At 49.6% G+C, this 21,748-nt stretch overlaps 2 protein-coding genes across 3 annotated transcripts; both read left to right on the forward strand.

Moving 5' to 3' along the window:
* The first annotated feature begins 5,381 nt into the window (after positions 1–5,381).
* CENPB (centromere protein B, 80kDa) lies at positions 5,382–8,219 on the forward strand. 2 transcript variants are annotated; one of them, XM_012639300.1, is made up of 2 exons: positions 5,479–7,263; positions 8,000–8,219. In XM_012639300.1, exons 1-2 carry the CDS (start codon positions 5,576–5,578, stop codon positions 8,163–8,165), a joined length of 1,854 nt encoding a protein of 617 aa, XP_012494754.1. In that variant the 5' UTR covers positions 5,479–5,575; the 3' UTR covers positions 8,166–8,219. The 2 variants fall into 2 exon arrangements, with proteins under 2 accessions (XP_012494755.1, XP_012494754.1); XM_012639301.1 differs by having other exon boundaries at positions 5,382–8,219.
* A 2,589-nt stretch (positions 8,220–10,808) lies between these two features.
* Positions 10,809–13,645, forward strand: SPEF1 (sperm flagellar 1). Its single transcript, XM_012639265.1, has 7 exons — positions 10,809–10,917; positions 11,979–12,090; positions 12,464–12,620; positions 12,835–12,874; positions 13,019–13,079; positions 13,277–13,400; positions 13,538–13,645. The coding sequence occupies exons 1-7, from the start codon at positions 10,809–10,811 to the stop codon at positions 13,643–13,645; spliced, it is 711 nt and encodes a 236-aa protein (XP_012494719.1).
* The last annotated feature ends 8,103 nt before the right edge of the window (positions 13,646–21,748 follow it).

Genomic DNA, 21,748 nt, shown 5'->3' on the forward strand with positions numbered 1-21,748 from the left:
AGCCCAGAAATAAAACTGCCCTTTAGGTTGCATTTTCAAAATTAGCTCAGCAGGTATCCCCCCACCTGAACACACACATCTCCACAGGGGGTCGGGGGGCAGGGGGAACAAGAGGGTTATACTGTCAAATCCCTTGAAATCCCAGTCAGAAGGTCATTTCTGGGCCAGTGATGGGAGGGGGACAGGACCTCAGAGGGGTCCTTCCATAGCATCCCACATATCAACTCTGTGTGTCTTCCTCAATCTCCTTTTGCCAATTAGATCATAGATTATGTGCTCAATTAAAACAAAGAAACTAGTCAATAAAAATAAGTTAAAATAAATATTTGTAACCATCATAGTAAGAGGACTAACTCCTCCCATCCAGCCAGGCCCTGGTTAGGATGCTTGTGGGCTGTGCACATCAAGAATCTAAGCTCCATAAGGGGCTCTAGTGTGACCGTGGGGCCTCTGCAGAAGAGGAGGAAACATTACCTTGAGTTTCCAAAATCCCTTCTGCTTCTCCAATCCTGTTCCCACACGGCATCTCCTTTGTGGGACTAACTTTTTTTCTGGTGCCTTTTCTGTCATGGCTGTGACATGTTAAATGGTTTTTTAAAAATTGTTACATGGTACCAAAAATTCAGACAAAGAAGAAAATTCAAATGGTACAAAAAGGCAGTGAAAAGTCAGTCCACCCCACCCCACACCTTTAGCATACCTCCTCGGAGGCAGCCACTATGATAAATTTCTTGCACATTCTTCTGAAGATAGTCTATAACTAGCCAATAGAAACATAATGGCAGACACACACGCAAGCTACATACACAATTTAAAATTTGCTAGTAGCCACATTTAAAAAAGTGCAAAGAAACAGACGAAATTACCTCGAATATTTTATTTAATGTAATATATTCAAAACACTATTCAACATGTTATCAATATAAAAATTATTAATGAGATATTTTACATTTTTTTGATTCCAAGTCTTCAAAATCCAGTGTAGATCACAGCTTCTGTGGCTGTCTAAAAAAAAAAAAAAAAAACAATATTAAGAAATATAACATTTAAATTAAAAGAAATCCAATGTGCATTTTACACTCCCAGCACATCTCGATTTGCACTTGCCACATTTAAAGGGCTCAGTAACCACTTGGGGCTACTGGCTACCATACTGAACAGTGCAGATCTATACGTTTACAAGTACAAGTATGCTTACATTGTTGAGTATACAAACAGCCTATGAAACATCCACCTTTCTTTCTTCATTTTACTTGGAGATAGATCCATATTACTACCCTAACCGTATATACTTACTTAAGATCCTAATGCTAAACATTTAGGTTATTAGCTTTTACAATGATGCAGCAAGTATGCCCTTACATGTCTGTGCGCTGTCTATCTACAGAATGAATTCCTAAGTAGGAACATTCCTGGGAGGTACAGCATTAACACATTGACTGCCACACTAAAAAAAATTTTTTTTATCTGGGGCCATGGTGTTTTATTACGAAAATAGGATAAAAACTTCAAAAATAAAACAATCCTTTCTAATTTAATGAAAACCAAAATGTATTGACTTCTATTCATTTAATCCACATTTTTAGAATTAATTTGTCAATATTAATTGTAACAATAAGAACATCAACAAATAAGATTTTCATGAGCCAACTGCGGGGTTTTGCCCAGGTTTTGCTTCACAAGGTCCCAGGCTCAAAATTAGCATGAGTTAAATACAACTCACATGGCAGTTAATGCGTTAAGTATTGAAATCTCCTTTTCCCTTTCCTGAATCTCATCTCCTCAAGCTGACAGAGCTATTGAAGGAAAGGGACCAACTCATTCACCTCTCTTTCCTCCTCCCAGCACCTTGCACAGGCTTGAGCTCAAGGTTGGCCACTGATCCCAATATTCCACTTCTGGGGATTTCTCTGAAGGAGATGATCAAAGTACACACAAATGTATGTTCGTTGAGTCATCGTTCCTCAGTAGGGGAGGGAGTACCTCTGTGTTGTGCAATCCTTGCAGCCTTTAAGGAGAACAGGCAGTGGGGGATGCCTGACACCTGGCAGGAGCTCAATAAGGAACTCTTGATTATTGAATGATTATGTATTGGGATCCCAGAAAATGGTCTTTTGAACAAAGGGTTCCTAGAGTTAAAGAAGTGTGAAACTCACTGATGTAGCTGTTTATCAACAGGAAAAGATGTTCACAATATGGGCTACAAAATATTATACCAAGTGTAGTCCCATTAAAAACAATATGTATAGGAAGATATTCTACAAGGATATTCTTTGATTCTGGTGGAATTAAAGGTGATTAATTGTTTTTATTGTCAATATTTTCTGTACTTTAAAATATTTTTTAAAGAAAAGAACAAGTATAAGTTTTCTTCTTTTTTCTTCAAGTCACTTCTCACCCGATAATTTTTTGATTAATTTAATGTACAATCAGGCAGTTCCTTAAACGATTAAGTATAGAATTACCATATTCCACTCCTAGGTATATACCCAAGAGAAATGAAAACATATGGCCACACAAAAAAACTTGCAAACAATGTTTATGGCAGCAATATTCATAACAGCCAAAAGGTAGAAACAACCCCAATGTCCACCAACTGAGGAATGAATAAACAAAATGTCATAAATCCATATGATGGAATACTATTTGGCCATAAAAAAGAATGAAGTATTGATACATGCTACATTGTGGATGAACCTTAAAAACATGATGCTAAGTGAACGAAGCCAGTTATAAAAGACACACATGATTCCATTCATATGAAATGTTCAGGGAAACTTATAGACAGAAAGTAGATTAGTGGTTGCTTAGGATTGGGGGGATAAGGAGATGATAGCTAAAGGGTACAGGGTTTCTTTCCAAGGTGATGAAAATGTTGTCAAATCGACTGTGGTGATGGTTGCACATATCTGTGAGTTGTACACTTTAATTGTAGACTTTAAGTGGGTGAATTGTATAGTATGTGAAATATATCTCAATAAAGCTTTTTTTTTTTTTTTTTAAAGCATGTCCTGTGGGATCTGGAGGAGAGATGAGGTGTTTCTCTTAGGACTCTTGGCACTCTTGGCTCTGGGATGCTCTGGGAACCCTACGGATGTTCCCAAATGGCTGGATACCCTCCTTCCTGCTAACTGCATCTGTCCCCCTACACCCAGTCAAAATAGCCACAGTGTCATCTATTTCTAGGCCCTCCTTTGTGGCACACTGAGGACATTGGCTCAGCCACTTCCAGGACAGAAAAGAAGACACATATACGTGCTGATAGCATAGCCATTTCCAGACACCTGGTCTACGCATTGCCTATAGCAGTACACAGGGCCTGTTTCCATTCCCTCTCAAATGACCATTTCCATCTGAGGCCCTGGCATCTCCCACCTCCTTCTGTAAGCCCCAGTTTTCACTGTTAGGACTGTTAGGTGGACCCACGGTCCACCTTCTTTCCTCTTGACCCAGGCTGACCAAACTGTTCTTCGTGCCCCTCAGCAAGCTTTCCATTCTCCTTTTCATTTTAAAGGGCTGTAGTACTTGCTTATTAAAGAAAACTTGGAAATTCAGCAAAATAGAAAAAAAAAAGCCCACCTATAATCCATTCACCCAAACACCCATCGAATATAAGCCAAGGTGGGTAAGAAGGCAGGAGGGACATATGTGCACATGGATGAAACCTGCAAAATGGAGACAGGTTTCCTGAAGATGCATGGCAAGGAGTCCTCAGCCAGGTAATCTTACATTCACCTTTGCACAGTGACCACACACCCCTCTTGGGCCAAGCACTGCTGGGGCTCCTATTGGAAAAAGTCTCCCATGTATTCTTTCAAATATTGAGATTAGAAGACTATCTTTTATATCTCAGGGATGGGAAAGGCCTAAGTAAGACACAAAACCCAGAAGCAACAAAGGAAAAAATTGGCAGATTGAAGATTAAAAACTTCTCATATTCAAAAGACTCCCTAAGCTAAGTTAAAGGACAAGTGGCAGACTGGTAGAAAACATTTGCAATATATTTGACAAAGATTTTATCTTCACAGTATGTAAAGAACTCCTACAAGTCAAGAAAAAGATAAACACATGGGCTAAGGATGTGACTAGAAGATTCACAGGATTCAAATGGCTGATAAACATGAAAAGAGAAATTCACACTAAAACAGCCATGAGTTACACTTTCTTCCTTTGGCTTCCAGAATGCCACACTGGCCTGGTTTTCCTCCTACCAATTCGTGGGCTCCTCATGAGTCTTTTTGCTCCTTTCTTGAGCCCTTAACCTTGGAGCACCCAGGGCACTGTCCTTGGTCTTCCTTTCTTCTTTGTCTACACTCACTCACTTGAAGCTTCATCCAGCCCCAGATCCTCGATCTGTCCCCCTGGGTCACCGCCTTCTCTGCCTACTGCATGAGTTCCCTCTAATGTGGCTTTAAGAGATTTTTAAAAACAGCACTATGCATTCATTGTTTTAAGAACTTAGCATTTTTACGTTTGGGTGCAGAAGGAAGAGGTTTCAGGGATTCATGCTTATGTATATACATGATGTTATTTCTGTAAGTGCAAGCACATACATTTATGACTATATGCATGGTAAAGCCCAGAAAGCACCAAGATGTTACAGTGTTTATCTATGGGTTGTGGGATTACTAGAACTTTTAAAATGTCATTAGCACCATAAAATAGATTTACAACTGTAGTGTTGCTGATAAAAATAATCTAAATGTGTAACAATAAGTTACACAGATTAGTGCTCATTTATAGTTGGAAAAATATGCAACCATTAACAAGCATGCTGGCAATGATATTTACCGATATGGCAAAATTCTCATCACTTGATGCCAGGTAAAACAGCAGGAGATGCCAGTCTATACAGCCTGATGCCAGTTTTATACAATTTATTTTAAAAAAGAAAACTGCATGCGCCTTGAGAGAAGACTGGAAGGAAATAATGTTACCTGTGCATCTCTCCAGGTGCTGGGGTGAAAGGCGATTTTTAGCACCCTGTATTTTTCAGTTTCTGCAAAAAATGTGGGTCATTGTACCTTAATTTTAAAAAAAGACCTGGTTGTTATTCTTTCTAAACAACAAATCTCTATCCACCCGGCCCCGTGGCGATGCACTGCGTCCCCGCCCGCGCCGCTGCCTACCCGTAGCCAGACGCCCCAGCACTGGCCGGTCCCGCAGGCCGCAGCGCCCTCCCGCGGCAGGTCCGGGGCGGCGGGAAGGGGGTGGGTGCGGAGGGCCGGGAGGCGGCGCCCGACGTCCCCGCGCTTCCCGCGAGATCCCGCTCCACCCGCTCCGCCCCGCTCGCCGCGCTCCCAGCTCCCCGCGCCGCGGCACTTCCTGCCTCCCGCGCCCGCGCCGCCCGCTCTCGTCCGTGCCCGCCGCCCGCCGCCCGCCTACCGGCGCCGCGCCCGGCGGCGCCCCCGGAGGTGTCCCGGCCCAGCCGGGTCGTCGCCCCGCTGCCGCGCCCGCGAGCCGCTTTGTCTTGGGCGGGGCGGGCAGGAGAGGCCGCCAGGTGCCCCCCGCCGCGGGCCCGGGCCCCCCGCCCCGGGGCGGCGGCGCCGGGCCCCGGGGCGGGGGGCGCGCCAGGATGGGCCCCAAGCGGCGACAGCTGACGTTCCGGGAGAAGTCGCGCATCATCCAGGAGGTGGAGGAGAACCCGACCCTGCGCAAGGGCGAGATCGCGCGGCGCTTCAACATCCCGCCGTCCACGCTGAGTACCATCCTGAAGAACAAGCGCGCCATCCTGGCGTCGGAGCGCAAGTACGGTGTGGCCTCCACCTGCCGAAAGACCAACAAGCTGTCCCCCTACGACAAGCTCGAGGGGTTGCTCATCGCCTGGTTCCAGCAGATCCGCGCCGCTGGCCTGCCGGTCAAGGGCATCATCCTCAAGGAGAAGGCGCTGCGTATAGCCGAGGAGCTGGGCATGGACGACTTCACCGCTTCCAACGGCTGGCTGGACCGCTTCCGCCGGCGCCACGGTGTGGTGTCCTGCAGTGGCGTGGCCCGCGCCCGGTCGCGAAACTCTGCCCCCCGGACCCCAGCGGCGCCTGCTAGCCCGGCCGCGGTGCCCTCAGAGGGCAGCGGCGGGGGTATGACGGGCTGGCATGCTCAAGAGGAGCAGCCACCGTCGGTGGCCGAGGGCTATGCCTCGCAGGACGTGTTCAGCGCGACTGAGACCAGTCTATGGTACGACTTCCTGCCCGACCAGGCCGCGGGGCTGTTCGGAGGCGAAGGACGGCCGCGCCAAGCCACCCAGCGCCTGAGCGTCCTGCTGTGCGCCAACGCCGATGGCAGCGAAAAGCTGCCCCCGCTGGTGGCCGGCAAGTCTGCGAAGCCCCGTGCAGGCCAAGCCGGCCTGCCCTGCGACTACACCGCCAACTCTAAGGGTGGTGTCACCACCCAGGCCCTGGCCAAGTACTTGAAGGCCCTGGACACCCGAATGGCCGCAGAGTCTCGACGGGTCTTGTTGCTGGCTGGCCGCTTGGCTGTCCAGTCCCTGGACACGTCCGGCCTGCGGCATGTGCAGCTGGCCTTCTTCCCACCGGGCACCGTGCATCCGCTGGAGCGGGGAGTGGTCCAACAGGTGAAGGGCCACTACCGCCAGGCTATGCTGCTCAAGGCCATGACCGCCCTAGAGAGCCAGGATCACTCAGGCCTGCAGCTGGGCCTCATGGAGGCCCTGCACTTCGTGGCTGCGGCCTGGCAGGCAGTGGAGCCTTCGGACATAGCCGCCTGCTTTCGTGAGGCTGGCTTTGGAGGTGGCCCTAATGCCACCATCACCACTTCCCTCAAGAGTGAGGGGGAGGAAGAGGAGGAGGATGAGGAAGGAGAAGAGGAGGAGGAAGAAGAGGAGGGTGAAGGAGAGGAGGAGGAGGAGGAAGGCCAGGAGGAAGAGGAGGAGGAGGAAGGGGGGGAAGGAGAGGAGTTGGGGGAGGAAGAGGAGGTGGAGGAAGAGGGTGATGTTGATGACAGTGATGAAGATGACGAGGAAGAGGAGGAGGAGAGCTCCTCTGAGGGCTTGGAGGCTGAGGACTGGGCCCAGGGAGTAGTGGAAGCTGGTGGCAGCTTTGGGGGTTACGGTGCCCAGGAGGAGGCCCAGTGCCCTACTCTCCATTTCCTGGAAGGTGGGGAGGACTCCGAGTCGGACAGTGAGGACGAGGAGGATGATGAAGAGGAGGATGAGGAAGATGACGATGAAGATGATGAGGAGGATGGTGATGAGGTGCCTGTACCCAGCTTCGGGGAGGCCATGGCTTACTTTGCCATGGTCAAGAGGTATCTGACCTCCTTCCCCATTGACGACCGTGTGCAGAGCCACATCCTCCACTTGGAACATGATCTGGTCCACGTGACTAGGAAGAACCATGCCAGGCAGGCAGGAGTTCGGGGTCTTGGACATCAAAGCTGAGTCACCGGGCCTAGCCATGCCCCCAACCCAGATTGGCGGCAGCAGCCCAGGGCAGAGGACTCTCTGGGCACTCGCTATGGATGGAGCCAGAGTATGGAGCCCCAGATCCTTTAGCAATGCTTCCCATGGCCCTGGGGCAGGCCCAGTCTCCTCGGTCGGGCCCGAGGCTGAGGTCAGCCTCACTGCCTGCTTATTGCCTCTTTCTCAGAGTCCTCTTTCCTCCCCATTTGCCCCTGGGCTCCGGGGAGCCGCTGGGGTGGGTGGGGAGCTGTCCGGTGCTACTACACCGTGCCCTCAGTGGACTAACCACAGCAGAAGCCAGGGATGGGCCCTGGAAGCTCCTGGCCGGAGAGTGCCTCTCCCCTCTGCCGTCCACACCAGGTCTTTGGTCGGGGGGACCCCAAAGCCATTCTGGGAAGGACTCCAGAGGAAGGTCCAGCCTAGGCCCCTGAAAGGCTGGCAGCCACCACCCCAACCCCTGGGCCGCCTTGAGAAGCACAGTCTAACCATGGGCTCCTGAGCCCGCCTCTGCCTGCTTTCCACCTCCCCAGTTCCTTTCTCTGGCCCAGTCCATGTGACTTTGGCCCTTGGTTTTCTTTCCAGATTGGAGATTTCCAAGAGGTCCTCCAGGGGAGTGACAGTGGGTGCTTCCCTGGTGAGCGGCTGCAGGCCCCATGCCTCTCCCTCTCTGGCAGGGTGCCATCCTGGGCAGAGGGGCCTGGGGCTGGGCCCAGAGTCCAGCCATCCAGCTGCTCCTTTCCCAGTTTGAATTCAATAAATCTGTCCACTTCCCTTTTGTGGGGGTGAACATTTTAACAGCCAAGGGTGCATCCTTCATGGTCTGGGCTTGCGTCTGTCTTGGGGGACACATTCTTTCCCAATTCCCTTTGGTCCTTGTTGTGGTGGTACATGGAAGCAAATATTAAGGGGGCAGGGGGAGCTCTCAACACCCATATCTAAATGTTATCAAAGCTTGGTGAGGAAGGTGACTTCAGTGTACCTGCCTGGGGGCCGGTTAGAGGAAACCCAGCCTTGCTCTGCTTTGGAGTTAGAGAGAAGCTTGGGGTCACTTAGCTGGGACGGGAGGGAGGGAGCCAACAATCTCTTTTGGACCAAATCAAACAATATGCACCTGAGGACTAGGCCTACCAAGGCTGGTTTTAAAAGATCCTTGCAGGTGTGGGGCCGGGACAGAGAGGGGTATTTTTGTCCTGGAGGACAGAAGGGGCAGCTCCTGGGGTTCAGGTTAGAGTTTGGAGGGGCATATGGGACACTCTGTGGTTTACCTTTGGTGCCTTAAGAGGGAGCCGTTTAGGCCTTTCAGTGCTTGGCATCTCCAAGCCTGGTGGCCACCCCTGGAGGCAGTGGTAGGAGGAAGGTGAAATTGCTGGGAACTGGTTGCACCCCCAAGAGGCTAGGGATCAGTTGGTAACTCCCTGTGCTGTGCCTTCCATGGGGGGTTCCCCCAGTCCAAAGGTGAGGACAGGCCTCTTTGCTGATCCTACCCTTTTTCTCCTTTCGCGGCCTAGCCCTTCCCTCTCTAACCCTTCCTTACTGGGGCCCTTAGGCCATAATAGTTCCAGCCAGGGGAGGGCCTGGGCCTGAGCAGAGCTGGCAGCTCTGGGCCCCAAACCGGTTTTCCCACCTCGCCTGGCGCTGGCACATCACCTCTGTGGTTCCCTCCCAACCCCCCCACCCCCACCCTTTGCCACCACGTTTCTCCTCTCCCAACTCTGGAATGTTAAGTGGGGAATACCCAGGTCATCTTTTGTCCCTTGCCTGCCCTGGGTGTAGTCTCTTCTAGAAAGGTAAGGCCACTGTGCATGACTTTAGAACAAGATGGGGTGATTTCCACGCTTGGCCTTCTGCACTTCTGTCATTCAGGGATCCCCTCCAGGCCTTGAAGGTTTTGAAACTAAAAGACAACAAAAAGTAGTTGGAACTCCTCTTGCCATCAACACTCCTTCCCCAGTCTGAGCCCTGGAGGAGGAGACCAGAAAGCTGTAAGAAAGTCCAACCTACCTCTGGATTGCCCTGGAGTGAGAAGGAGGAAGCAGTGGCCACCACCCCCAGGTGCTCCAGGCCAGCCCAGGTCCCTGCCTCAAGTTCCAACAAGGCAAATTACTTGCATTTGTCTTCTGCCAAGGGAACGCCTCTTTTGCCAGAACTGAGATTGTCTCATTAATGATAACACCAGCTTATGTTAATAGGGCCCTTGCTGTGTGCCAGGCTCTGTGCTAAACACTTTTAGATGCTCACAAAACCACTGTGAGGTAGATAAAACCATGAGAAATGGGCACAGAGAGGTCTGGTTATATGCCCAAAGCCACACCATTAGTCTGTGGTGGAAGCAAGCTTTCTCCCCAGGCTGGCTCTAAAAGTACACCTTTACAAAGGGGGTACCATATTCCTAACTCTCCTAAGGGTAGTGCTGGTTTGAAATGGAACTGAGTACTAAAATCAAATTCTAATCTGTGGAAGAATAGCTCCTTGGGGAGAGATGCAGCATGTGGAGTTGTCTACAGGAGTTCTTGCTGCTTCTGTACCTAGACCCACTTCCATTCCCCCAGTTCCCATATAAATACAGGTGTTCTGTAAATATTAACATTTTCCTCATTTGTAAAGCTCTTTCCCATTACTCTATTGGGACAAGTAGGTCTGAGAACCATTCCCAGTTCACAAAGGAGAAAATAGAGCTAAGAAATGAAATGACCTGCACAAGGTACTGGCCTTGAACTCTGGTGTTCTCCCTGGGAGTCTGGGTTACATATTAAAAGCCCCACCAGGACACTGCTGGGAAGGGGGAGTGGCAATGGCCCTACGAGCACAAGCTTTGGTGAGGGACCCAGCAAGGAATCACCGTCACAGAGACTGTCACACAGTCCAGATGGGTAGCAGATCATTAACAACGGACCCCCAAAAAAGCTGACAAAACATTGAGGTGCTGCCTTTGTTTGGGACTGACAGCTGAAGGGCCCAGAAGATGGAAGGACCCCATCCCTGGGGATGCTGGCGCAGGAGTTCTGGGGTCCTGACTGACTTTGGCAGGTTCCACAGTGGGTCAGTGGCTGGTCAGCAGGTGGCGTGGGTGCAGAAGTAATGCTTTCTTGGGGAGGAGGAGGAGAAAGCAAGGACACCTAACCGCCTTTTCCAAGCTGGTGCCTGATGGGAGGTAGCGAGGGAAAAAAGACCTACAATTCCCAGAATGCCCTGCTCCCAGGCCAGTAGAGGATGGTTGCCATGGTTTCAGGAAACAATATGGCCGCTCCCAGCGGGGACGTGAGTCTCTGGGTTGGGGAGGCAGAAGCGGGTCTGGGCTACTGTAGTAGCTACAGAGGAGGTGCTTGAGGGGTCGTGAGGCTGAGGCTGGACCCTACACGGCTGGATCGGTTTAGGTTTGAGGAGGGTGCCGATGGCGAGCAGCGTGGACGAGGAGGCGCTGCACCAGCTCTACCTGTGGGTAGACAACATCCCTCTGTCCCGGCCCAAGCGAAACCTCTCCCGGGACTTCAGTGACGGAGGTGTGCGCCCCTGTGTGTCTACATGTTCTGTCCTGTATGTACGTGTGTAATGGGTCTGTGTGCATACTGTCTCTTTGTGCATGTGTGCGCGGAGGGGGAGAGGGGTTTGGGGAGGCTCTGTCTCCTGGGACTTCAATTGTAGAACTGTGTGCTTGTGTGTGTTTTCTATTTGCACCCGTGTGTGAACAATGCATGTCCATATGTATGTCTACATGTTCTATCCTGTGTGCATGTGGGGTATGTGTCTCTCTGGAGGGATCCAGGGAATTTAATGACTTGACTAAAATATGTGTCTGCATAAGTATTTGTGTATTTCTGTATGTGCTCACTTACGGCTGTGTGTTCTATATGTCTGTCTTGTGGGAGTCTGAGCATGTGTGTGTCATATGGGTGTTGACATGTTGTCTTGTATGTATCTGGGGAGGTCTTGTATGCATATGTGTTTCTTTGTGATTATGTGTTTATGTGTCTGTGTTTCTAGGACTGTCTCCTGGGTTTTCACTGACAGAAGTATGTATCTCTGTATGTGTATATTTGGGGAGGCTATGTGCACATGTGACTCTCCATGCTTATGTGTGTGTGTTCTACATGTGTGCCTATGTATTTGTTCTCCTATGTATTTGTTCTGTGTGTCTACACATTCTGACCTATGTGTTTATCTGTAGGGGGATCTTATCACATGTGTCTCTGCTTGTGTGAGTCTGTGACTTTGGTGTTGGAGTATGTGTGTGTGTGTGCGTGTGCACACACATGTGTGTGCATGTGCATCCATGTGAATTCCTAGGGGGGAGCCCTGGGCTCCTGAAAGTCTCTCTTGGAGACTCATTCTCTGCTGGAGGATCAGAGATCTCAGTTTTCCCATGCCCTGAGTTACTGGGCAAGGGATGCAGCTCCTCTGAGGTATGCTGGAGACTTAGTCTCCTCTACCTGATCATTGATCTCAATTTCTGCTGGGTTCCAACACTTTGCCACGCCCGATTCTCCCACCCCACCCCTCTTCTCTTCACCCCTTTCTTCCTTAACCGTTTTCCCACCTTCCATGTTTACTCCCACTCCCTCAGTCCTGGTTGCAGAGGTCATCAAGTTTTACTTCCCCAAGATGGTGGAGATGCACAATTATGTCCCTGCCAACTCTCTCCAGCAGAAGCTCAGCAACTGGAGTCACCTGAACAGGTAGCAGAATGCCTGGGTGCAGGAGCAGGAGTCTCCAGCCCCTCACCCTGGATTCCTAGGAAGGGCTGCCCCAGCTCCTTCACTTCTTGTGGTCTTGGCTGCCCAGGCTGAGACTGTTGGTGGCAGGGTGGGGAGGGTCAAGACAGACAGAATCCTTCTGGTAACAAAATCAAGGAACTCTTTTATTGGGAAGGAGACAAGGAACTTAGGGACACCCAAGCCTGGGGGCTCAGATGCGGTGCCCTTTCATTCCCCCAGGGCTGCAGCACTGGAACTCAGGACTGCGACCACTGTTCCCCCTTCCTTCTTCCCCATCCCCGTCACTTCACCCCGCCCCCCGACCCAGTCCACTATCCCTTTGTCTCCCCACCAGGAAGGTACTGAACAAGCTGAACTTCTCGGTACCGGACGACGTGATGCGCAAGATCGCGCAGTGCGCCCCCGGCGTGGTGGAGCTGGTGCTCATCCCACTGAGGCAGCGCCTGGAGGAACGGCAGAGGCGCCGGAAGCAGGGCTCGGGCTCCTTACAGGTGCCACCCTGCTCGAACTTCTCCTACTGCTGGGGGGGTGGGGGGTGCTTCCCAGATAGCGGAAAGCCCCGCCTTGGCGATAAGTGTGGGGGAGGGGTGCCTGGCTAAAGAGAGCCTGGCTCAAGGACAGGGGAAAGAACATGGGGGCTCCCTTGGGAGCTTGAGCTCGGGCTCAATGGACCAGTGGAACAGTGGACCACGGGGGTTTTTTCAGGAGCTGGCTCCCCAGGATGGCAGAGGCTACATGGATGTGGGTAAGGTGGCTTTTCCATTTCCCCCTCCCAGGAGGAGCTTTCTTCCTGTCCTCCTTCCTAACGCTGAGGGTGGGAGGTGGGGGTGGAGGGGGAGCCGGAGAATGGGACTCCAGCATGGTCACTCCTCCACTTGCCTTACCTCAGGTTTATCCCAGAAGGCCCGAGGTGAAGGTGCCCCGGACCCCCAGGGAGGGGGGCAGCTCAGGTAAAGAAGCCGGCAGTTCCTGACTTCACCAGGCTTAGTGATCCCCCAATATAGGATGGAGGTGAGGGTGGGTGGGAGCAGGCTGTGCCTGGGAAGGTGGAGAGACAGGGAAGGGGAAGATGGGGAAGGTGGAAGGTACTGGAAGGTGAGGGTGAGGCCCGAGGTCCAGACCTCCGCTAAGCTGCTTCCCACCCCAGGGAGGCTCGGCCACCTGCACCCCGGCCTCCTGAGTATAGCCAGGCGCTGCAGGGCGACCCAAGCTTCGTCCTCCAGATCGCTGAAAAGGAACAGGAGCTATTGGCCTCGCAGGAGACAGTGCAGGTGAGGGCGCACTGGGAGGGCTGGGAAGGCTGTCGGGGGCGGGGGGGGGGCGGGTTGAGCTTGGGCTTGGGGGCCTGCAGAGGCGGGGGCAGGAGGGAGCAGGCTGCCAGACTTGACCTTTGCGCGGCGCGGCCCAGGTCCTGCAGATGAAGGTCAGACGCCTGGAGCACCTGCTCCAGCTTAAGAACGTGCGCATCGACGACCTCTCGAGGCGGCTCCAGCAAGCGGAGCGTAAACAGCGGTGAGGGGCAGCGGAGGCCACGCTGGGTCACCCCACTAGCCGCCAGAGCCCAGACGCCGCGACCGACCCACCCACCGACTGACAGACGATTGACGATTGGGAGGGCGGAGCCCGCTGCTTGTACAAGCCTCTTGGGGCGGGAGTCCCCCCCTCCCTTGGGATGGGGTAAGCCTGGGGCTGGTGGGACAGGACATTGGAGCAGAGGCCTGGGACTGAGCTGCCTCCTTCCACTCCATCCGAGTCAGGAGAATGGACCGCTTTCCAGAGCCCAGAAGGCACGTGCAGAGACCTGGCATACCCCCCAAAGCAGTATTCAACACCTGGGGCCCAGGCTTGCAGCTCCCAGCACTGGGCTTTGGGGGGCGGTCCCATGGCTCGGTCTGTACCCCCAGAACCGGGTCCCCAGCCAGCTCTGATGACAGCGGTGTCTTCATCCAGGCTAGTTCTCCATGCCCTCAGTCATGGGGGGAGCTGCCCTGGGCAGCCGAGGGGCTCCCTTGCCCTTCCTGGGAGCTCACCTGGGACCGAAATCGGGGCTGGAGACCACAGCAGCTGGAGAGGAAGGGGTGAGGAGTGGGGTCAGCCAGGAGCAGGGAGGACATGGGCCCAGCCGGGACCAATCGCCCTCCACCCATGGGGTACCATTGTAAGCATTTGGAGGATATGAGACAGGGCTGTCCCCATTAAAGTCACTGCTGTATTCTCTTTCCTGTGCCTGCCTTCTCTTTCTGCCTGGATCCCTGAGGGCAGAATGTTCCTACTCCGCTTGTCCTCCACCCTCCTTGGGTGAAGGAGCTTTGTGGACCCGGAGTGGGTCTTATCTTGTGGGTGGCTGGGCCCTCTGTGGCTACTGCTTGGTAGGTTGATGATATCACCAGGGGTCAGGTTTTGTGCACTATGACAGCCTGATTTCTAACCCTGGCCTTAGATTGGCCCCCAAACCCACCCTCACAGTATCCTCCAACCTTGTCCAAACCCAACCCCAAACCTAGGTTTCAGATTCTTCTGAACTGCAGCCACACACTCACCCTCAACTCTGCCTATGGATTAACCCCTAGCTCAGTCCTTTATATGACTTTTAGCCCTGCCCACAGACTGATCCCAAGTTGTATGGACTGAGGCCAAGCTTTTTTCCTATTCCTGATGTAGACACTATGGCCATAACTCTCATGATTTGCTAACTACTGATAATTTTGAATATTGGTAAATCCCAAGATCCAGCAATTCCATTCCCAGGCATGTACCCAGTATATACCCAGGGAAAACTTAAGCTCTTGTGCTTTGTGTTCTGGGAGATATGTTACAGCAGTGTTCACAGCAACACTCTTTGTAATAGCAAAAGAACTGAAAAGAACCTATACTTAGTTATCTATTACTGTGTAACAAATTACCACCAACTTAGTGCCTTAAAACAACACATGCTTATTATCTCATATTTTGTGTGTGTCAAGAGTTCAGGCATGGCTTAGCTGGGTCCTCTGCTTCAAGGTTTCTTACAAGACTGCAGTCAAGGTGTTGGCCAGAACTACAGTCTAATCTGAAAGCTCGATTGGGGAAGGATCCAAGCTCACTTGGTTGTTGACAGAATTCAGTTCCCTAGTGGGCTGTTGGACTGAGGGCTTCAATGTTGTACCGCTTGTTGGCTGGTGGCTGCTCTCACATTGCCATGCGGCCATCTCCATGTAGCTTACTTCATCAAAGCCAGCAAGGGAGAGAGTTGATAGAGTCTGCTAGCAAAAAGGGAGTTATAATCTTATCTAATGTAATCACAGAAGTGACCCCATCACATTTATTGTATTCTATTTTTTTTTTCTTTTTTGAGACAGAGTCTTGCTCTGTCACCCTGGGTAGAGTATAGTGGCATCATCATAGCTCACTGCAACCTCAAACTCCTGGGCTCAAGTGATCCTCCTGCGTCAGCCTCCCAGGTAGCTGGGACTACAGGCACGTGCCACCACACCCAGCTAATTTTTTCTATTTTTAGTAGAGACAGGGTCTTGCTGTTGCTCAGGCTGGTCTCAAACTCCCGACCTCAAGCAATCCTCCTTGAGTGCTAGGATTAGAGGCGTGAGCCACCTCACCCAGCCTGCTGTATTCTATTTATTAGAAGCAAGTCACAGGGTCCAGCCTACATTCAAGGAAAGGGGTACATGTGGGGGTGAGTACCAGGAGGCAGGATCACGGGGAGCGATTTTAGGAGCTGCCTACCACAAGGAGGAAAAAGTAATGAAAGGATAAAAATCTAGGAGAGTGGTTACCTCTGAGTAGAAGTGCAGGAGGGGGAGAGATATAAGAAGCACATAAGTAGGTGTAAGTTATTTGTAATGGTTTAGTTCTTGGGGCAGGTGGTGGGTTTATAGGTGTTCATGAGTGAGTCACAGACAAGTGGGGAGAAAGTGTCATGAATCAAGGATTATATTTAGTCCAATTTGATAATATTTAAAATATTCAATAATAAATGATAATACAAATTGGTGACTACTACTGACCTTGATCTGAACCCCACCCCTGCACTTAGCCTGGCCTTAGGTTAACACTGGCTCCAGCCTGACCCTCCACCTGCTCCAAACTAACCACTAGCGCTTCACACACATGGACCCTAGCTCTAGCATCATGATCTCTCCATAATCTGCAATAGGTCTCCAGAGTTCTGTTCTCTGAAACTTGCACCCATGTAACCACACCTGTAGGCTCTTGTATGTAAAGCTGGTAGGAAAGACTTGTGGAGGGGTGTGGGGGCCAGGAGGTGGGTGCAGGGTATAGTTCTGCCTTCCAGTAGCACAGTGGGTCCAGAATGTAGGTTTGGTGGCTGGGGTCACTACCTCACTGGTTGGCCTCCTCCATGGCAGAGGCTGGAAGCTCTTATTCCTTGAGGCCCCTACCCCTGGTATCCAGGTATGCCTGAGTTTGTGTCGACCCACAATCCTATCCCCAAATCCTACAAATCAAACCCTAAAAGCAAACTGTGAATTCTACTTAATGTTTTTGAGAGACTATGAAGTTGGATTTTATAACACATTATACTCTATAACTCTTCTTTAAACATTCCTCTTGTTCCCCAACCCTCCCCTCTTACTGCCACTGCCATATTCTTCCCCCTCTGCTCCCCACTCCCCTCTCCCCTTTCTGACCCACATCAAATCTGATTTTCTCTGGTTCATTCATTCATTCATTCATTCCTCAAATATTTATTGAGGACCTACTATGTTCTAAATGCCAAGAACACAAAAGTGAGTACAAAACATTTGTTCCCCAGTGTTCACAATCCTACAGGAGAGAAAGGCATGTCCAGCATATTTAACATTTTCTATTTAATTTTTTTTTTTTGAGACAGAGTTTCACTCTGTTCACCGGGCTAGAGTGCCGTGGTGTCAGCCTAGCTCACAGCCACCTCAAACTCCTGGGCTCAAGCGATCCTTCTGCCTCAGCCTCCAAAGTAGCTGGGACTACAGGCATGCGCAACCATGCCTGGCTAATTTTTTCTATATATTTTTAGTTGTCCAGTTAATTTCTTTCTATTTTTAGTAGTAAAGACAGGGTCTCACTCTTGCTCAGGCTGGTCTCAAACTCCTGAGCTCAAACGATCTGCCCGCCTCGGCCTCCCAGAGTGCTAGGATTACAGACGTGAGCCACCGCGCCCGGCCTCTGTTTAGTTTTTTGAATAGATAAAACACACACATAAAAAGTGAAAAGCCTCCTTGTTCCCTGCGTACCTTTAATAGGTAACCTCTATCTTTAGTTTTTGTGTATCCTTCCAGAATGTTTTTATGTGAATATAAGCAAACATGCACATTTGTTGTTAGCTTACCCCTCTTTTTTTTTTTTTTTAACATAAAGGGCAGCGTATTACACACTCTGTTCTGCATCTCGATTTTTTACTCAACGAGATCTCTTGTAGATCTCTGGTGATTAATTTTATGTGTCAATTTGACTGGGCCATAGGATGCCCAGATATTTGGTCCAACATTATTCTGTTTCTGTGAGAGTTTTGGGATGAGATCAGCATTTAAATCAGCAGATGAGAGCTTGTTTGGAGGTTCTAGCAGGGGAGCACACCTACTTGTATACCCTTGACCGAAGAACAGTCCTCCTCTATTGGGGAAAGTCGTCCTCTTCCATCAAGCTCACAGCTTCAGGAGGGATGCACATGGAGTGGTGAGGGAGGAAGGGGACACCCGCCTAGCCAGCCAGATCAGCTGAATCAACCCTGGCAATCAGTGGGGTGACAGATGTCGCAGCCAGATCATCCTCACATCTGAAATCAGCAGATGAGTAAAGCAGGTTGCCCTCACTAATGTGGTTGGGCCACATCCAATCATATGAAGGCCTGAATAGTACAAAAAGGGTGACCCTCTCCTGATTAAGAGAGAATTCTTATTGCCTTTGAACTGGGATATCAGCTTTTCTCCTGCCTTTGGACTCAAACTAACACATTGGCTCTTCCCGATTCTCAAACCTGCTGGCCTTTGGACTGGAACTACGCCGTTGACTCTCCAGGTTCCCAGGCCTTTGTACTCAGCCTAGAACTAAACCATTGGCCTTCCTGGGTCTTGCCAAGTCGCCCTGCAGATCTTGGGACTTTCCAGACTCCACGATCATGTGCCAATTTCTTATAATAAATCAATCTCTCCTTCTCCCCCTTTCACAATTCTGTTTCTCTGGAGAATCCTGACTAATACAAGATCTTTCCATATCAGTACATTAAAAATGTCCTCGGTTTTTTGTTTGTTTGTTTGTTTTTTAAGACAGTGTTTGACTCTATTGCCCAGGCTGGAGTGCAGTGGCATCTTCATAGCTTATTGCAGCCTCCAACTTCTGGGATCAAGTGATCCTCCTGCATTAGTCTCCTGAGTAGCTGGGACTACAGGTGCATGCCACCATGCCTGGAAAATTTTTAAATTTTTTTGTAGAGATGGGGTCTCACTATTACCCAGGCTGGTCTCAAACTTCTGGGCTCACGTGATCCTCCCACCTCAGCCTCCCAAAGTGCTAGGATTACAGGAGTAAGCTGTATAAAATTGTACCAAATTTATTTCATCAGTCCTCTATTAATGGACATTTGAGTTATTTCCAATCTTTTGTTATTGCTAATAATAATTCAATAATAAGTAACCTCATATTCATAATTTAGTATTGTGTACAAGTGTATCTGTGTGATAAGTTTCAGAACTGGGGTTGTTAGGTCAAAGAATATAGGCATTTGTCATTTTTTTATTTTTTTTTTTTGAGACAGAGTCTCGTTCTGTTGCCCAGGCTAGAGTGCTGTGGCATCAGCCTAGCTCACAGCAACCTCAAACTACTGGGCTCAAGCAATCCTCCTGCCTCTGCCTCCCAAGTAGCTACTACAGGCATGCGCCACCATGCCCGGCTAATTTTTTCTATATATTTTTGGTTGTCCAGCCAATTTCTTTCTATTTTTAGTAGAGACAGGGTCTCACTCTTGATCAGGCTGGTCTCGAACTCCTGAGCTCAAACGATCCTCCCGCCTCAGCCTCCCAGAGTGCTAGGATTACAGGCGTGAGCCACTGCGCCTCGCCAGGCATTTGTAATCTTGATAGAGATTGTGCAATTGTCCTACACAAGGGCATAGCTCAAGGCAGAAGCTGAAGACTGGTGGTCCATTGCCCTGCTTTGCTTGACTTGTACTGTGTAATATTCTTTACAAAATTAATTGCTAATTTTTATGTTGATGAGGATGTGAAGCAACTGGAACTCTCATGCTCTGCTAATGGGAGGGTAAATAACTACAACCATTTTGGAAGACAGTTTGGCACTTTTTTTTTAGAGACAAGGTCTTGCTCTGTCACCCAGGCTGGGGTGCAGTGGCTGATCATAACTCATTTCAGCCCTGAACTCCTGGGCTCAAGTGATCCTCCTGCTTCAGCCTCCCAAGAAAGTAGGACTACAGGCATGCGCCACCACTACCGGCTTTGGCAGTTTCTTATCAAATTAAACATATGCCCACGCTGTTTGTAGCAGTTAGGGTCCAATCAGAGAAACAGAAGGAATTTGTTACAGAGATTTGACTTCAGGTAATTGTGGGAGCTGGTTAAACAGTCTCTGCAAGGCTGTGGCTTTTGCATCTGATGCTGAAGCTTAAAGTCTACAGGTGAGGCAGTTGGGAAGGGTAGATGGAAAAAAAGTGGGGGAGAGAAAGGACAAGATGAAATCCATGAGCATAAGCTGGAACACTCAAGGACAAACTGAGACTCATGTCAGTTTTCACTGCCCCCAAACTTGATGATGTGGATCAACTGCAAAAGAAGCTGGCACCCTTTGTCATCTAGCCCAGGAGTCATAGAAGTGAAGAAGGATCCAGGGAAATGTGGAGCAGTTGCAGGTCTTGCTGTTATCCCATGTCAATGTGAGCCAGCAGGTCAGCAACAATGCGCATGGGCTACACAGCTCCTGATCGGAGCTTGCAAATGTAAAATCCAATATCGCCACTGCGTTTCTCCCACCCTTCAAGTCTCATGCAGGAATGACTGTTGTGGCCAACTCTAACTGGAAACATACATGAAGGGGAATTTGGGAAAGGTAGTTCACTCTAGGTAAGATGGCACATAATAAAGCCACCCATGGCTATGTTCCAGCAATTCCATTCCTAAATATATATTCAGGACAGATGCATACCTATTTTCACCAAAAGACATGCACTAGAGTATGTATTAATTTTGTGTTGGGCTTCTTTTATTCAATATTGTCAGAATCATCCATGTTTTTGCATGTATTCAGTATGTGTTCTTTGTCACTGATGTATAAAATACCATTGTATGAATATAGTACAATTTATTTGTTCTATTGTTGATAGACACTTGGGCTATTTCCAATCTGGGGCTATTACAAATTGTGCTGCTATGAATATTTGTGTACATGTCTTCTGGTGTATAATTAAGAGTGGAATTACTGGATCATAGGCTTGGCATTTGTCAATTTTCTTAGGACTGCTGAGAAGTTTTCCAATGAGATTATAGTTGTTTAATTTTTATCAAAAAGAATAGAGTCCAGAATACCATGTGTTTGGAACTAAAGCATGTATTTTACATGTGCTCAATCTGTTCTCTGAACCTGGAGTTGCTCTTAATTCCTTCCCATGCTGTCCCCATCTCCAGGGGGCCTGGTTTGGGCCTGTGGCTTCCCTTACCAGAATCATTTAGCTCTGGTAAGGCCCTTTGCACAGGAAGCCCTGTGGCTTGGGCACCACTCCAATGTTGACATACCCTCTTCTTGGTACACAGGCCCATAGGGCAGCAATTGAGCAGCTACGTAACTTCTGCCCTGACTTCCTCCTAGCATGAAGATTCTCATTTTCTCCTGGAGGCTTTCCAAAACCATCTGTGGCCTTCCCTGGGAGCATATAGTATCTCCAGATATGGGCAGCTCTGTATTTCAGGTCCTCGAAGTAGGCTAGACTGCCCAGCACCTGGGAGTGTAAGGAATGTTTGGTAGGGACAAAAGACCACCGTTCTTTTTGTGTAGGGTCCCTCCCACATTAAACTGGGAGTGCCTTCCACTCCACACAGCCTAGCACCATAACTTGCTTATCATATACACTCAGTAAATATTTGTTGACAGGAGTTGACAATTAGGAAATAACCCCAAGCAGTGGGTAGTAAGCAGCTAGTCTGTGTGTTTCAGAGAGCCCACACCAGCAATGATTTTGAAGAGAAGTTGGCTAGAAAGACTTTATAAAAAAGGCAGGTCTTAACCTGGTTGAGGAGAGGGTAAATTTTGGCTCTGAGAAGAGAGTGGGAAGGGCATTCCAGGTTGGAAAGTAGCATAAGGAGGGGGAGATCATAAAATCAAATGTCTGCATAGACCCAGAAGGTAATAATCTTGATAAATAGGGATTGGTGAGGACTACAGTAAATTGATGTGCTCCTAAACGGGCCTATGGTGTCAGGCTGGAATGTGAGCCTGTGGTTTTAGATCGTCTGATATTTCAAACAAAGCATGGAAGGGTCACTTGAGCTCAGGAGTTTGAGGCTGCAGTGAGACTGTACTTCAGCCTGGGTGACAGAGCAAGACCTGGTCTAAAAAAAAAAAAAAAAAGCCTGGAAACCAGATTCCTGATTCCAGGAGAAGAAAAGGAGGAGGAGGAGGGTGG

This window comes from Propithecus coquereli, unplaced genomic scaffold (assembly GCF_000956105.1).
Source record: "Propithecus coquereli isolate 6110/MARCELLA unplaced genomic scaffold, Pcoq_1.0 Scaffold139, whole genome shotgun sequence".
NCBI lineage: Eukaryota > Metazoa > Chordata > Mammalia > Primates > Indriidae > Propithecus > Propithecus coquereli.

What these genes read in the sequence shown, in the direction of transcription:
- CENPB (XM_012639300.1), top strand. Translation starts at nt 5,576, where the DNA reads ATGGGCCCCAAGCGGCGACAGCTGACGTTCCGGGAGAAGTCGCGCATC. An exon ending in TACTTTGCCATGGTCAAGAG is followed by an intron (nt 7,264 to 7,999) that starts GTATCTGACCTC and finishes TTTTCTTTCCAG; the next exon opens with ATTGGAGATTTCCAAGAGGT.
- SPEF1 (XM_012639265.1), top strand. Translation starts at nt 10,809, where the DNA reads ATGGCGAGCAGCGTGGACGAGGAGGCGCTGCACCAGCTCTACCTGTGG. An exon ending in AGGGCTCGGGCTCCTTACAG is followed by an intron (nt 12,621 to 12,834) that starts GTGCCACCCTGC and finishes GGGTTTTTTCAG; the next exon opens with GAGCTGGCTCCCCAGGATGG. An exon ending in CAGGGAGGGGGGCAGCTCAG is followed by an intron (nt 13,080 to 13,276) that starts GTAAAGAAGCCG and finishes TTCCCACCCCAG; the next exon opens with GGAGGCTCGGCCACCTGCAC.